We start from the raw sequence: 16268 nt of genomic DNA on the forward strand, positions 1-16268 counted from the left end.
GAGGGTCTCTGTGAGCCTCGTGGGTGCCTTTGGGGTGGGGGTTCCCAGTGCAGCCCATCCACCCCGTGTGGGAATGTGGGGATGTGCTGGGCACACACCTGGCACTGCCTGCCAACCCTCCTGCTGGTGCCAGGGGAATTCACCCACCAGCTCTGGGCCACAGCACACACAGGGATTTATGGATACATGGCTTTAGGTACACGGTGATGGAGTTACAGCAGTGTGGGATGGATTTACACAGCATGGGATGGAGCAAGGCTTGCTGTCCACCTCTGCTTGCTGTCCATTTGTGCAGCTCCCACCCAAGGGGTGCTAAAGGTGCAGTGGGCAGTGCAGGAAGGCACATCATCTGTGCTTTGGTGCAGATCCAGCACTGCTGGGAATGGCTCTGCACCGCCAGCTCCTGCTGGAGCTCCTGCTACTGTGTCTTTATTGCTCTTAACAGTATAAAGGCAGCAGGGATACACCTGCTGCTGCTACAAAGGAATTGTCTCTGCTGCCCAGACACGCACAGAGAGCTGCAGTCACCCAGCCCTGCTCGGGATCTGAGGAGCTGCTGCTGGTCGTGGCAGTGGGAAGGGATGAGCAGATTGAATTAGGAGTTAATCAGTTTCGATCCAGCCACTCTGCTGCTAATCAAATCCCCCTGGTCAGCTCAGCCCTAGTTCAGAGCGTGCCTGCTCTCGGTGCCAGGGCAGTTTGAGTGGCACCCTGACAAACACACAAACCAAATCCACTAAGCCAGGCAGAAATCTTCACTGTAGAGCTGTAAAACTAAACACTTCTTGTCCTCTTTGAGAAGACCGTACCATTATTTTGATTGTTGTTACAAAGGCTAAGAAGTAGGACAGAAGGATGTGTGGAAAACAGCAGTATGCTGATTACTGTGACAAGTTTTATTGGTGAGTAACACAAACACCTGAGAATTGCCCAGGTTGATGATTTGTGGCTGGCAGCTGTGGAGCTCTGAAAAGGCCACTCCTGCTTTTTGCAGAAGGAGTCAAGGCCTCACATCAGCAAGACACAACTTCCTCTAAACTGCTGGTTTAAAAGTAACTTCAAAAAGTATTTAAAACAACAGTGTGTTTGCTGGGAACATGTTACTTACTCAGGGAATTTTCTTAATTTTCTTTTTCTTCCTCAGTGTAATTTTTGCTTTGTAGCTGCCTGAAAGTCATGGCCCAAAATCCTGTACTCCTTCTTCAGTACATTCCAGCTGACTTCAAAAGGCTGCTGCCGTAAGAAGGAAAGTGCTTGGTTTTGGTTTATTGATACAAAAGAGGAACACGATATAAATAATTTAGATGACTCGTCTTTGCCAAGGCCTCGTTAACCTGGAAGTTCCCAATTCATGTCAGAGTTCACGTGGGCTCAGCTGCAGCAGCCACAGGCAGGGCTGGAGTGGCCACAAGATAACACTTGTGTTAAGGGCAGAGCCTGCAAATTCTCTTTCTTTGGAATAATGACATTTACAGAGCAGTTAATTGCATTTCAGGTCGCTTGGCCACTTAGGGCCTCTTCAGATGGCCTAAATGGAGGAAAACCCCAGCACTCGGCTACAGGAGTCATTGTTGCTCGTGATTTTAAAGAATTTTAGAGGCTGTTTGAAAACACGACCTGATTGCTGTCCCCAGCATCCTCACAAGGGGAAGTGGAGCAGCCGGCACTGATCTGTTCTATCTGTGACCTGTGACCCCAGGGGATGTCCCGGGCTGTGCCAGGGCAGGGTCAGGCCGGGAATCAGGGAAAGGTTTCCCCAGAGGGCAGCGGGCACAGCCCCAGCTGCCGGAGCTCCGGGAGGTTTGGACAAGGCTCGGGGGTGTCCCGGGCCGGGCCGGGAGCTGCACTCGGCGGTGCCCGGGGCCCTTCCAACTCGAGATATTCTGTGAAATATATTGATCTGCTTGTAGACACACATATAACACTATTTACATAAATACACGCATTCCAACCATTTACCGTGGGGGTGTAACACAGGACTTGAAGAAACGAGCAGCGCAAGAAGACGCGGTGCCTTTTGACCCGCCGGGCGGGTGGAGGAAGGTGAGACCGCGCAGGACGAGGTTCCCCCGAGCACAGGGGTCCCCCGACCCTGGGAGCACCCCGGGATCCTCCTTCGTTCATCGTCCATCCCTCCCCTCCATCCCGGGGACCCCCCGGGCGGCTCCCGGGGCGCGGCTGGGCCGCCGGGAACTACAGCTCCCGTGGTGCCCCGCGCGGCGGGCGCGGCCACCTCCCCGGGCGGCGGGGGGAGGGGACGGCGCGCGGCCGGGGCTCGGGCGGGGCGTGGCCGGCGGCGCGGTCCCTCCTCCCCCCAGGACCGTGTGTCGGTTCGGGCTCCCGCCGTCGCCATTTAGCGCCGAGGCGTCGCCGGGCGGCCGCGCTGGGTCCTGCCCGCCGGGCGCCACCCGCTCTCGGCTCGGCGGCGGCCCCGCTCAGCGCAGCCCCGGGCAGCGGCGGCCGCGGGCAGCAGGAGCAGCAGCAGGAGGAGAAGAAGAAGAAGAGGGAGGAGGAGGAGGGTTTCCGGCTCGGCGCGAGGCGGCCGCGGCTGTTGGAGGGAGCGCGGCCGGGCCGCGCGGGCGGTGGCTGCGCCTGCCGGGCGGTGGAGAGGCCGCGGCCGCCATGGGCGCCCCGGTGAGGCGGGGCTGAGCCCCGGGACCCCCTCCCTGCCCCGGGCCTGCCGGGCCTCCGCCGCTCGGGGCGAGTGACTGAGCGCGGCCGCTCTTGGGCGTGCGGGCCTGCGCCCCGCTCCCTGCCCGCCTCCCGGCCCCTTCCCTTCCCCTCCCCGGCCCCGCTCGCTCTCACCGCCGGCGGGGCTCCGGCCTCTCCCCCGCTCGGGGCCTCCCTTCCCCGGAGCTCGGGCTTTCCTTTCCCTTCCCTCCCCGGCCGCCCCGTGTCCGCCCCCGGAGCTCCATGTCGGCCCCGCTGCCCGGCTCCCCGCCGCAGGATGGATGCAGACGCTGACCGGGGAGCCACCCCGCCGGCCCAGCCTCCCAGCTCCGCCGCCAGGAGCCCCCGGGACCCTCCTGTGTCGCGGCCGCAACGGCAGCGGCGGCCGGGCGCGCTCCCCGCTCAGTGACCGGCCCCTGCCTCCTCCCCGGGGCACCATGTCGGGGGACGGCAGCGGCCCCCCGAGCCCGCGCTTCCTGCTGCCGCCGCCGCCGCCGCCCAAGAACGGCTCCAGCTCGGACAGCTCCGTCGGGGACAAGCTGGGCGCCGCCGAGCACGGGCCGGCCGGCGCGGCGGGCGGCGGGCCGGGGAACGGAGGCCGCAGCGAGGAGTACCGGCGCCGCCGCCACACCATGGACAAGGACAGCCGGGGGGCGGCGGCCACCGAGCACCGCTTCTTCCGCCGGAGCGTCATCTGCGACTCCAACGCCACGGCCTTGGAGCTGCCCAGCCTGCAGCCCGCCGCGCCCCCGGGGCCCGTGTCGGGCGGCAGCGCCGCTCCCGCGGTGTTCCCGGCCGAGGCCGCGGGCCGGACCGCCTATCCCCCCGCGGGCACCGAGCCCGACGCGCCCGCGGCCGAGCCCGAGCCCGCCCCGCTGCCGCTGCAGGGCCGCGACACAGGAGAGCCCCCCGCGGGCAAGGACGCCGCCCCGGCGCTGCACAAGGAGGCCCGCGAGGAGGAGGAGGGCGAGGAGGCCGCCGCGCTGCCCCCCAGCAGCGCTGCCGGGGGGCTGTCCGCCGCCAGCCGCGAGTTCGAGGAGCGCCGGGCGCAGCAGGAGGACAGCGAGGAGCTGGAGACCAAGGCCGTGGGCATCTCCCCCGACGGCCGCTTCCTCAAGTTTGACATCGAGATCGGGAGAGGCTCCTTCAAGACGGTGTATAAAGGGCTGGATACTGACACCACCGTGGAGGTTGCCTGGTGCGAGCTGCAGGTAAAATAAATAAGAAATAGGGATTATCGCGGCACGGTCACTCTCCCAGGTGCTGGTCATTGTGCTCGAAGGGGATAAAACCCATCAGCTGAGCTCTGCTCGATTAGGAAAGAGCTACAGACCTTACCTGAGGCTCCTTTGGAAGGAAAGTGCATCCCTTCCGTAGTGTCAGTTTGCTTTTTAATTATTTTAAATACTCTGCTCTCTGAAGAGTCTTTTGGCTTTATCATCACACAGCGTGCTACAGTTGTGTTTCCTGTAGTGTCTTGTGTTTTCTGCCTCCAAAAGGCGGCCTGGAGGATTGTAACATCACTTGTGTGCAGCTTCAGGGAGGCCCAGGGAAGATGTGTGAGTGAATGTCGACTTGAGCTACTCTGAATGTTTCAATATTTGTTTAGCTGTTTTTGTTAAGAAAAAACGCGAAAGCATTAATTTCACAGATGTTTCCTAGGTAGTGGCAGTGTTTTCCTGTGGGATAGATAACTCTGGAATATTCACAAGTCATGCAGGGTATCACACCATTCAGTTCTGCAAAGCTCTATTCTCATTCCAACTTGCAGGGCTCATACTTGTTAACAGGGATGAGGAAAGAAAGAGATGATCTTCTCTCTGGAGCTTTAGAAAACGCCCTGAAGTTGAGCCTTCCGAGATGAGTGGTGGATTAAACGGGACTAACATGCTGCTCTTTTATCGAGTCTCTGAGCAGAGTCAGAGTTCTGCAGGAGCCCAGTCCGGGGTGGCAGGAACAGCCCCGGTCCTGCGAGTCAGAGCTTGTGGAGCACACGGGTTGCTGTGCAACAACCTGGAGAGAGGTGGGAAGAGCTTGGAGTACCAGGAACAAATACCCGGTGTGCTGCTTTGTTTCCAGAGCCTCGGAGTTGAGTGAGAAGGTTTAGTGTTGGGTTTTGGTGCAGTTCATAGAAGGGCTCGTGTGGCACGTTTTTATTATTGGTTGTGTTCCCATCCAATTTGGGGCAGACAAAAGAGCCTTGGGTGAAAATCCCAAAACTCTTTGTAGGGTTGTTAAGCAGTCAGTGGCTCACACATGATTGATTGCAGTGGCTGCACCAGAACTTTCTCACAAGCACTTGTATATCTGTTCCAGTCAAGCTGAGGGAATTTATTAAAAGATTTCTTAATTTGTATTCATATTTGCTCTTGGATGGTTGCTCAAGCATTCCACCAGTATCTCAGTTCATTATGTTGTTGCCATTATTCTGTGCTTACCAACTGTGGAGGAAAGCTTCCAGTTTTCTTTGTGACCCTTCAGCATGCCCTGCTCCTCCAAGTTAGCTACATACTTGCTGTGGTGGTCCTGTTTCAGCATTGATTTTAAATTAAAAGTGAAATGATCAAGTGTTGGCCTCTGCTGAAGCTTTGCTTATGCAGTTTGAACAGTGAGGAGATTAATAACCCATCAAAATTATATGGCTTTTATTTGAAATTTTAATATTTTCAATTTTCGAGTTGTGTGACTTTAATCTCTGTCTATTTTAATCTTCACACTTGCTGATCAGAAACTCACATCAGCTTGGCCTCAGTTGCTTTTCACTAGTGCTGCCTGTTGAAGTGTCTTCATCATCATTGTACCATGTGGACAGACTGGAGAAGCATCACCTTTGAAGGAATTTGATAGAGAATTTGATGGTGACTCATTTTTAGAGGGCATGTTGCTGGGCCTTCAATAGATTGGTGAATTTAATGAGTAGTATCAAAATTGACAAGTTGCAAAAAGCATGAATGGGAAATATTTGCAAGGGGAAATACTGGATGTGTTGCTCAGAGGGGGAGCTGCATTGCAGGAGTGCCTTGATTCCAAAGGCAGCATTGTTCCTCTCAGGAGACAGTGCAAAGTGACAGGTTTAAAATAGGAATGTACAGTTTATAGCTGTTAAAGTCTTTGCTGAAGGAGCTAGACTCTGCAGCTAGTACAATATTTTAAGATTAAGTCCTGTTTTATTGTCTGTGGCTAGAAAGAAAAGGAGGAACTTGGTATTTGTAGGGATGGTGGTTATATCCTCTTATATAGGAAAACGTAATTGCTGACGGGTTGACATTTGTTATGCATCATTTGTGTCAAAATGAAACCTGCATTCACAGAGATGGACTGAAACTTAGATGTTATTGGTTTTCCAGGATGCCACGGTTTGAGGATTGGTGAACCTTTAAAGCCTAATTATTTTATTAGGGAAATGTGATTGATTTTTTCCATGCTGTGTTACAGTAACCATCACTAACTGATGGCTGCTTGAATTATCTTGAAATGATGTTCCTCAGCAATAATAGTTTTTCTCTGTATTCCTGCTAGCAGGTGTAGGCACCTGAGGTGTCCCACCTGCCCAGAGTCTTCTGAACAACTCTACTGAAGGTTTTGTGCTGGTGTCTGGCAGAATGACTTTTTAATTCTGAATACTGCAACTATGCTTCATTTTTTGTATGTGCTTTGTAGCTATGAAGATCAAAACCTGAGATTATGACTATGCTTCCTTTCAGAGGAAGTTTAGATGCTGCTTATGAAATGCAGCTTGTGTTCCCAAGGTAGTGAAACTGTGGAGGATATTGCTCATGTCCTCAAGGCTTTTGAATTGCCTTGTAATTGAATTGCCCCTTCTGCTTGATAAATTGATCTGTGGAGGAAGTGGAAGGGGAATAGCTGCAATTCACTGGGTGACCTGCTGGTGTTCTTGGTATCTCCAGCAAGCCAAAGTCCTGGCCAACACTCTTTGTTTTTTCTGGATCTGTGGAAGATGAGTTAATTTTGTTGACTGTAACAAAAACCCAAGACAGGTGTGGCTGATGGACTATCCTAGTTTACCCTGTGGCCTGTCCATGTGAAGCAAGTTGTAAATGAACCTGCTTTAAAAGATTGTGTGCAGGTGTTTAAATGTGAAATACCTGCCCTGCTGTGAGTGTAGTGGAGCTGTGAGGAGCTCAGCAGCCCCTGCTTCATGCCAGTGCTCACTTCAGCTGCTGCAAGGAACTTGTCAGTGTAGTGCTGGCCTTCAAATGCTTTTATTCCCCTTGTATGTGTTCATCTCAGCTCTAGTTATTCTGAGTCAAGTGTGCCTCCTACTGTTGTCATTAGCACATCTCATAAATTGACTAAAATACTCGTTAGGGTTACTAATTAAAGGGTTTTTAAGTAGGTAGATGTTGACAAAAGTGGTCTTTGTAAATTATGTTTGAGCAGTGAGTTTGTCACCTCTGTGCAGTTCAGGTAACGTTGTGGCTAAAATGTGATGCCTTCCCCGATGCTTTAGGTGTGCAAAGTAATGCCAGAAGTAGCAAGTCATAGAGTTGGCTGCAAAAGCCAAATCTTAGTGCTGTTGTGTCATCCCTCTGAGTCCCTGTGAGTGGCTTTAAATCAAGATTGTCATTTAACTGCTGGTTTACAGAACTGTGCAGATTGGTGCATTCCCTTGCTGGACTGCAAAATCTTCTATCTAGAATTCTTGCTCTGGGTTATTCAAATTAATAGTTTTTCAAATAGGAATGTGCTTACTGGTGTGGAGGTGAATTTGGCTCCTTTGAACTCTTTGTCAGGCAGCCCAAGACTGAGCTCTCATTTGGGCAGTGTGCTCTGTAAAGGAAGCAGGATTTATAAACTGTTACCAGGAAGGTGTTTGCAGGGTTGGAACCACGATCCTGGTGACTGGTGTGTCTGGTGAGCTGTGTCCTGCTGTCCTGTGCTCTGACAGGGCTCCTGGGCACTCACACACAGCTCTGTGTCCTGTCCCTGTGCCCTGACAGGGCTCCTGGGCACTCACACACAGCTCTGTGTCCTGCTGTCCTGTGCTCTGACAGGGCTCCTGGGCACTCACACACAGCTCTGTGTCCTGTCCCTGTGCTCTGACAGGGCTCCTGGGCACTCACACACAGCTCTGTGTCCTGTCCCTGTGCTCTGACAGGGCTCCTGGGCACTCACACACAGCTCTGTGTCCTGCTGTCCTGTGCTCTGACAGGGCTCCTGGGCACTCACACACAGCTCTGTGTCCTGTCCCTGTGCTCTGACAGGGCTCCTGGGCACTCACACACAGCTCTGTGTCCTGTCCCTGTGCCCTGACAGGGCTCCTGGGCACTCACACACAGCTCTGTGTCCTGCTGTCCTGTGCTCTGACAGGGCTCCTGGGCACTCACACACAGCTCTGTGTCCTGTCCCTGTGCTCTGACAGGGCTCCTGGGCACTCACACACAGCTCTGTGTCCTGTCCCTGTGCTCTGACAGGGCTCCTGGGCACTCACACACAGCTCTGTGTCCTGTCCCTGTGCTCTGACAGGGCTCCTGGGCACTCACACACAGCTCTGTGTCCTGCTGTCCTGTGCTCTGACAGGGCTCCTGGGCACTCACACACAGCTCTGTGTCCTGTCCCTGTGCTCTGACAGGGCTCCTGGGCACTCACACACAGCTCTGTGTCCTGCTGTCCTGTGCTCTGACAGGGCTCCTGGGCACTCACACACAGCTCTGTGTCCTGTCCCTGTGCTCTGACAGGGCTCCTGGGCACTCACACACAGCTCTGTGTCCTGTCCCTGTGCTCTGACAGGGCTCCTGGGCACTCACACACAGCTCTGTGTCCTGTCCCTGTGCTCTGACAGGGCTCCTGGGCACTCACACACAGCTCTGTGTCCTGCTGTCCTGTGCTCTGACAGGGCTCCTGGGCACTCACACACAGCTCTGTGTCCTGTCCCTGTGCCCTGACAGGGCTCCTGGGCACTCACACACAGCTCTGTGTCCTGTCCCTGTGCCCTGACAGGGCTCCTGGGCACTCACACACAGCTCTGTGTCCTGTCCCTGTGCTCTGACAGGGCTCCTGGGCACTCACACACAGCTCTGTGTCCTGTCCCTGTGCTCTGACAGGGCTCCTGGGCACTCACACACAGCTCTGTGTCCTGTCCCTGTGCTCTGACAGGGCTCCTGGGCACTCACACACAGCTCTGTGTCCTGTCCCTGTGCTCTGACAGGGCTCCTGGGCACTCACACACAGCTCTGTGTCCTGTCCCTGTGCTCTGACAGGGCTCCTGGGCACTCACACACAGCTCTGTGTCCTGCTGTCCTGTGCTCTGACAGGGCTCCTGGGCACTCACACACAGCTCTGTGTCCTGCTGTCCCTGTGCTCTGACAGGGCTCCTGGGCACTCACACACAGCTCTGTGTCCTGTCCCTGTGCTCTGACAGGGCTCCTGGGCACTCACACACAGCTCTGTGTCCTGCTGTCCTGTGCTCTGACAGGGCTCCTGGGCACTCACACACAGCTCTGTGTCCTGTCCCTGTGCTCTGACAGGGCTCCTGGGCACTCACACACAGCTCTGTGTCCTGCTGTCCCTGTGCTCTGACAGGGCTCCTGGGCACTCACACACAGCTCTGTGTCCTGTCCCTGTGCTCTGACAGGGCTCCTGGGCACTCACACACAGCTCTGTGTCCTGTCCCTGTGCCCTGACAGGGCTCCTGGGCACTCACACACAGCTCTGTGTCCTGTCCCTGTGCTCTGACAGGGCTCCTGGGCACTCACACACAGCTCTGTGTCCTGCTGTCCTGTGCTCTGACAGGGCTCCTGGGCACTCACACACAGCTCTGTGTCCTGTCCCTGTGCTCTGACAGGGCTCCTGGGCACTCACACACAGCTCTGTGTCCTGTCCCTGTGCCCTGACAGGGCTCCTGGGCACTCACACACAGCTCTGTGTCCTGTCCCTGTGCTCTGACAGGGCTCCTGGGCACTCACACACAGAGTTCACAGTGCACCTTCTCACTGATACATTGCTTTTTATTGCTCTGGCCTCAGTGTGGTGTCAGGTTATTCTGACTAACATGTGAGAGGCTGAAGGATTAAAAAGGAACTGGATGCTCTTCTTAAGCAACAGAGTCCCCATGAGCTGGCAGGTGAAAGTGGTCCATGAAGTTTGTTGTAGTCATTACTGTTTTGAGGGAAAGCTGCCTGTGAATTTGGTTCCCTTCAGCTGTAAATCATCTGAGTAATAAATTGGTGTAGGTTACACGTGTGCGGTTCTCCAGCAGATGTCTAACTGCACACCAATGTGGTGTACAAACACTCCAGCTTGCAAATGGATTTTTCTTACATAGGAAATGGCAGTGAAAAACCAGCTGGGAACAAGCACAGTGCCAGAACTGGATGTGAACCATGAGATTCTGTAGTGCACTCTGGTAAAAATGATAATGCAACTGACACTTTGTAGCAGGAAACAGCAAGGTACTAAATAATATTTCCATCTGTCAGAATTTTTCTGAGTCTAACAATGTTAACTTATAACTCAGAGTGCAGGAAGTAGCTTGGATGTGATGCATAGCTTCACTTTCAGTGACACTTCAGATTTAATGATGCTTATCTTTATCTCTTAGTCTTTAAGCTATATTTAATGGTGATTTTTAGGTCAGCAGACAACAATGGAATGCAGTTCCTGTACTCTGGAGTATAGAGTCCACTGCAGACTTACCATGATCAATATCAGCTTGCTGAAGTCAATGTATAATACTTAAAATTCTCTATTCTTTCTGGACGGGCAGAGCTGAGAATGTTTCAGAAGTTGCACATTCAAGTCTGACAACCAAAAAAGGTCTTTTACCACATAACTGTGGCATCCTGTAGTCTTTTTTTTTTTTTTTTTTTTTTCTTTTTTAAAAGCTGTTTGCATATTGCTCACTAGGAGTCCTGAGTGCAAAGATGCTGGCTCTGATGCACAGTCGTGTAGCTACATTAAAGCAAAATGGAAAACCAGATCTAGACCTTTCTGCAGGGAGAGGAAGCTGAGGAGTGTGGCCCTGGGATTCATCTGTCAAGCACTGTTGGAAAACTGTTACATTCTGTTAGTTCTGGAGAAATAGTCAATATCCCGAAACAAATGTGCAGTCTTTGAAAGCTCTGACTGTGGTTTCATTCTGATTATTTAAAAATACATTTTCTGGAGCTTTTACTGGGAGATGAAGTCCAAGTCCAATGCAGTGTGCTGGCTCCCGTGCCTGCCCTGTACCCCACATCAGTGTTTATAAATAATGCTTTACCAGTTTGTGTGGCTCCTGTTTGTGACTGCTTCTGGGCCAGCTGGGGCATTGTCACAAATGTAGATTAATCAAGGTATGTGACAATCTGTCAACACCATGCTGTCCTTATTATCTCTTTTGATTTCAGCTCTGTAAATTGGAAAATACTGAAAGTACAATCCCTAAAGCTCTAAGTGTACAGTGGGCTGATGGCACTTTCAGGATGCTGGATTTCCAAGTGTGTATATGCAGGGACCTTGAAATTCTGTGCAGTAAAGTCTAAAATTTTGCTGGTTTTCTGTGTCACAGGGCAGAACAAATTACTGGTACTCACTGGCTTGGTATCTCTGATGTGAAAGGTGCTCCTTTAGCTAAAGATGAAAACCCAGCCATATTCTGGAGTGTTTGTGCTGTAATTGATACAATTGACAACGTGATAAATGACATGGGAAAGGAGCCAGACTAATTACCTGCAGAAGTATAAACAGTGGTCAGGCTCCCTCCGACTGGACAAAGGTGACCCTGAAAGAGAGAAGGGAGCTTTTGAAGTACATTCTGGAGCTGCAGCTGTTAGGAGACCTCTCCTTAGGAAAATAATCTCACCTCAAAGGGATATCACTTTTGGAGATGGCTGCGGTTCAATTTGTGACTGGCTGCTTGTGAGGCAAGGAATATAATCGGATAAGTACATTCTGAAAATGCAGCGTTTGTTACAGAAATAAACAGGCTCCTATTGTCAGTTCGCGTGGGTTTGAGAGGTGCAGAATTAAATCTCTTAAATGAGATTGGTTTGGGGCTGTTGTGGTTTAAAACACTTAGCTTCATAACAAAACTTCTGAGGGCTGGGGAAAAGTACCAGGTCTGTAATCTTTCTTTGTAAGGGAAAAAACCCCACCTGATAAAAGCTCCCTGGAGACATCCTGTACAGAGTCCTTTGAGAGCTGTCGAGCAGAGTAATAAATAAAACAAGCAGTAATAGATCTGTGGTAGTCTCCATGGAGGCAGTGCATGGTACAGTGCAGTTCTCAATCCCTTTTGGTTGGCAACATCCCTCTGGGCCACATGTTCTTTTTCCTATTTTGTCTTTGTGGGTTTTGTTCCTTGCAGCAGCTCGTGTAACATCCCAGCTCTGGCTGACAGCAGGTTCTCTGTGCTGCAGGTGACAAAGCTGGTGCTGAGCAGTGGCAGTCTCGGTGCTTCCTGTCATGCATTTCCTGTAAAGATTACCAGCCTTTTTTTGAGATTACTAATTGGGTCTCTCAAATCATGGTTGAGTTGAAATAAAAGTTGAGTGTCTTCCTGTTCGGTTTGCCACTCTACTTAATGGATGCAACGTTTGAGTTATAAGAAAGATAATAAATCTCATGTAAATTTGCAGTGCTCCTGCAGCTGGGCATGGGACTTTCTCTTGGCTTAGCATGTGTTCATGGGGTTTGTTGTTGATGGTGTTTATTTTTAATAACAGATTGTAGGAAGTTGCTGGTTTTGACTCTTAAAACTTCAGATGATGATACTGTGGTTTTAACTAGATCATGATGTGTGTACACCACACTTGGAAAAATGCTCTTCCAGTACACTTGGAACAGTTTGTATTCAAATAGAAGGATTTGTCATGCTGAAAATTGATTTCTTGGAGTAGTTGAAGGCTTTTATCTAACATGAACCATCTGCATATCTTTTAAAATCTGTTATTTTAATTCTTGTCCAAATGAACAGGACTCAGTTTTTATACTGACTTCATAAGTATTTTTGTGGAAGCTGTTTGCATTCCCTGGGACTGTCTTATAGGTCAGTTTGAGGATCATTTAGGGTGTGTATTGAACCTTGAACAGTGTTAGGATGTTTTTGGTCAAGATATTACAGATATCCTTCTTTCTCCTCTATTTCCAGTTTCCTCAGTGTATTTCCAGATTGTCATCCCAACACTCCTCAGTGTGTGGTTTTGGCTGCCCTCATTCCCTGTGGGAGAGCTGGGGGAAGTGGAGAGGGGATGAGGGTTGAGTCTGTGCCTCACTTGAGGTCGTGTTTGAGAGAGGGAACTTGTCTTGTCTTGTGGGCACAGCCTGCAGGACACCCCTGACTCCACCTGGTGTTAATCCTGTTTTGTGCCACACTGGCCTCTTACCCAAAAGGAGATCCAAGCAGCAAGTTCATCACAGGTGTCGACAAATCTTTTTTCCCTAAAAAGTCAGAATAAAGTAATGGGTGGAATCCAGTGACCAAAATTCAGATTCAGTTCCTGAGTATAATTCTGGACTTCATCCCACTTGTCATTTTCCCCTGGTGGTGGCTGGAACATTGCACATATCCAGATTATTCTGAAGTGCTTCAGGATTTGCCTGGGGAATTCCAGGCAGCACTGTTGCTTTGCCTGGCTCACAAGTAATTTGACGTGCTCTCAGGTGGTGTTTTGGCAAAGGAAATGGCAGCCTGATAAAAATTGGACTGGTGGTGTTATGTTGTTATATCACAGCCTTCCACAAGCTGTGTATTAATATGTATCTAAAGCAGTTAGCAGTTTTTACAAGGCTAGCTCATTCTAAATCACACAGAGACAAACTGCTGCCTTGGAATTTGTCATTTTAGAACTAGGCAGAATCTTTGGGAATGCTGCCTGTATACTGAGACTCTAGAAATCCTTTAGAAAGGATGTTGTATATTGATGGCCCTGTAACTAAAATATCTAAGAGCTTTCAGAGTGATGTGTCAATAACACCGGAATAAATGTGTTTAAATGTAGGTGGTGCCATTTTTTTTCATGATCTATGTCCCCAGAACGTGGTTCTGAATTCACCTGGTTCACCTCTTGGGAATCTATGGGCAGCAGTTCTTTGGGGTCTCTGTTCTCAGGACAAGGATCGTGGTGATGCATTTCAAGTCTTCTAATTTTGCAAGTGGTTATCAGGACTCCTCAGATGTTACCAGTAGGATTAAAACAAAGAGGAAGTTTTGGAGACTCCCATAGCACCCAATCACAGGTTGTGCTTGCAGCCATAGCCCAGAGAGGTTCTGATCCTGCCTTTGTTGGACAAGCACTCCCTGCAGAACCTTTCCATAGGTCCTGTTGGGCTGCTCTGGTCCTGCTGGAGGAAGGTGGCAGGCAGGGTGGGAAATAAGCTTTGCAGACCTCTCAGGTGAGGTGGGAGTGATATTGTTTCCATTTAGCTGTTCTGGGTCACCCCTTTCATCTGCCGGTTTGAGCCATTTCTAGTTTCAGCAGTTTCATTGCATCAGCAGTTGAAGATTGTGTGTTCTGATAGCAGGTCTGGGGCTGGTGGCAGAAAGGTCAAGATGGAAAAACCCAATTATGCAATTGTGAGTTCAATGCCAGCGTTTAGTAGTATTTGAAAAGAGTAGGAATACCAATCTCTTTGTGTGGAACTGGGGCAAATCTGAACCAGCTTTGCTGAGCTCAGTGGAAGAGAGTCCAAAGCTGATACCACCAGCCATGTGCATTTTGTCTGGTTTGGGCCACTTCAGTACTCTCATGAGAGGTTAAAAGTGCCCAGCTGATGGGGTGACCCAGCTTTCCCTGGACATTTCCTCTCCCAGGCTCACCTGGGACTTGCTTCTCCTCTGCTGATTGTTGGTGCCAAGTTTGTGACCCCACTCCGAATGTATTTTGGCTGCTTCCATCCTGGGGTAGACTAATGACATGCAAACAATAACCCCCCAATATTGCTATTAAAAGCTTCAGCAATCCAGGCTGATTATCTTAAGGATCTGCAAATCTATGTGAGCTTATGTAATATGCATCTGTTAATGGCAATTTCTGAACCGTTAGCAGGTTTTGCTTAAATGTTGCAAAATGTTACCAAGTCTGTTTTCAAATCTGCCTCTTTTAAATGAGACTTCCATTCTAACAAATATTTTCCAACATAAAACTATTTTTGGTCTGTCTTTATCTTTATTCAGCTGGTTATGGTACTCTTTCACTTGGGAAATGTAGGTTATCTGTCCATGTAAAAATGCAAGATGCTGAGTTAACGTGCTTTGTTATAGCTTATTTGAACTCAGTCTGAGTCCTCCTTAAATTAAAAATGTCTTTATGAGGCTAAACTTGAGTTAGAGAGTTCTTGAAGCAGTCCATTCAGATAAATATCTTACTGCGAGAAATACTGTCTGAGAAGTGATTGATTTTTATTTTTTTTTTTTTTTATATTGTCCCCTCGGGATGTAGACCAGTAGAGATTGACAGTATGAGAATGGCCTTTGAGGACAAACTTTTTATTTGCATTTATCAAAATTTGGGGCTTAGTCAGTTGTTTGGTTTGCCAGGAAGAGCGTGCTGAAAAGGGAGAAACAACAGAAGCGTCTGATACAAAAATAAGACTTGAAGTTTAGTTTTAGAATTATTTTTTTATCTTCCTGTGGCTTTCTCTACTTCCTTTATGTGTGCAGCTTGAGCTTCTTTCTGCAGACCCAAAAGCAGAAATGTATTTTAGGTTATTTGTGCCAGGAGGGGTGGTAGTGAGTTACACAGGGTGCTTGAATTTGAAATGTTTTGCCTCTTGATGGCAACTGTGAGCCAGTTAAGGTGATGGCATGATTTCTTCTGCTGATCTCTCTATACAAGCCTGAACATATCTGGGAGGTTCAGGAAAGACAAAAAACTGAAGAGCCTCAAGGTTGCTGCTGAAGACTTAAATGCTGTAGCAGCCCAGTGCATTTTGTGTGTTCATAGCTGAAAATCTGTCACAAATTGTCTTAAATACCCAGGTTTCCTTCCAGCATTTCAGTGCAAGTGAATGTGACCGTGTATGATAAGGAAAAATAGACAGGTGCCTTGACTTTTATCTTGGGACTGTGGTTCAGAGAAAGTGGTGTTCTTCCTCCCATCCAGTCTGGAATCTTATCTCTGAAAGTTGGGCGAATCACAGAAAGCCTAGCAGAACTGAGGTTTGGTTTATTGGTGTTGGAGAGTCTGAAATCTGGTTTTATTGTTGACTTAAGTGGGTTTTTTCCCAACAAACTTGGAGAGTTAAGAAGCATTTATAAGACAAAGGTGAAGAGCAGCTCAAGAAACTCCTTGTTTCTTAGGCTGTACATGACATTTCAAAGTTTTAGGACCAGGCAAGTTCAAAACTGTGGATTGATTCTGAAAGTTCCTTTTGCTATGAGTGGCTCGTTCATGAAAGAATCATTTTAATATTTGTTCTGAAGTTTGTGGATTTCTTGCTTTTTGCCAAAATGCTTCCCTTTATAGTCTTAGATTAGTAGCCTCTTCTTGAGTAAGATACCTACTGTGGATATGCATCAGTTTTGTTTTCTTTACAGATGAAATATTGGTGTAACTTTCATGAACAGATAAAATCATTCTATGGATGCATTCAGGCTTTGAGCTGCATAAGCCCAGCAGCCTCTAAGGCTGAGTATTTTGTTGCTGTTTGTTGTGGGT

The 16268-nt window shown here is 49.7% G+C and overlaps 1 protein-coding gene across 4 annotated transcripts in view; it reads left to right on the top strand.

Annotated features, from left to right (window-relative positions):
• Positions 1 to 3107: 3107 nt before the first annotated feature.
• The window catches only part of WNK1 (WNK lysine deficient protein kinase 1), a gene marked incomplete at its 5' end in the record, with an annotated part of 95421 nt that continues 82260 nt past the window's right edge, over positions 3108 to 16268 (top strand). For all 4 annotated transcript variants that reach the window (XM_083859345.1, XM_083859346.1, XM_083859347.1 and 1 more), the window contains one exon: positions 3108 to 3881. In XM_083859345.1, the coding sequence (XP_083715471.1) occupies positions 3108 to 3881 (774 nt within the window). The remainder of the gene's footprint in view (positions 3882 to 16268) is intronic.

Source organism: Zosterops lateralis (genome assembly GCF_965231275.1).
Source record: "Zosterops lateralis genome assembly, chromosome: 4".
NCBI classification, from domain to species: domain Eukaryota; kingdom Metazoa; phylum Chordata; class Aves; order Passeriformes; family Zosteropidae; genus Zosterops; species Zosterops lateralis.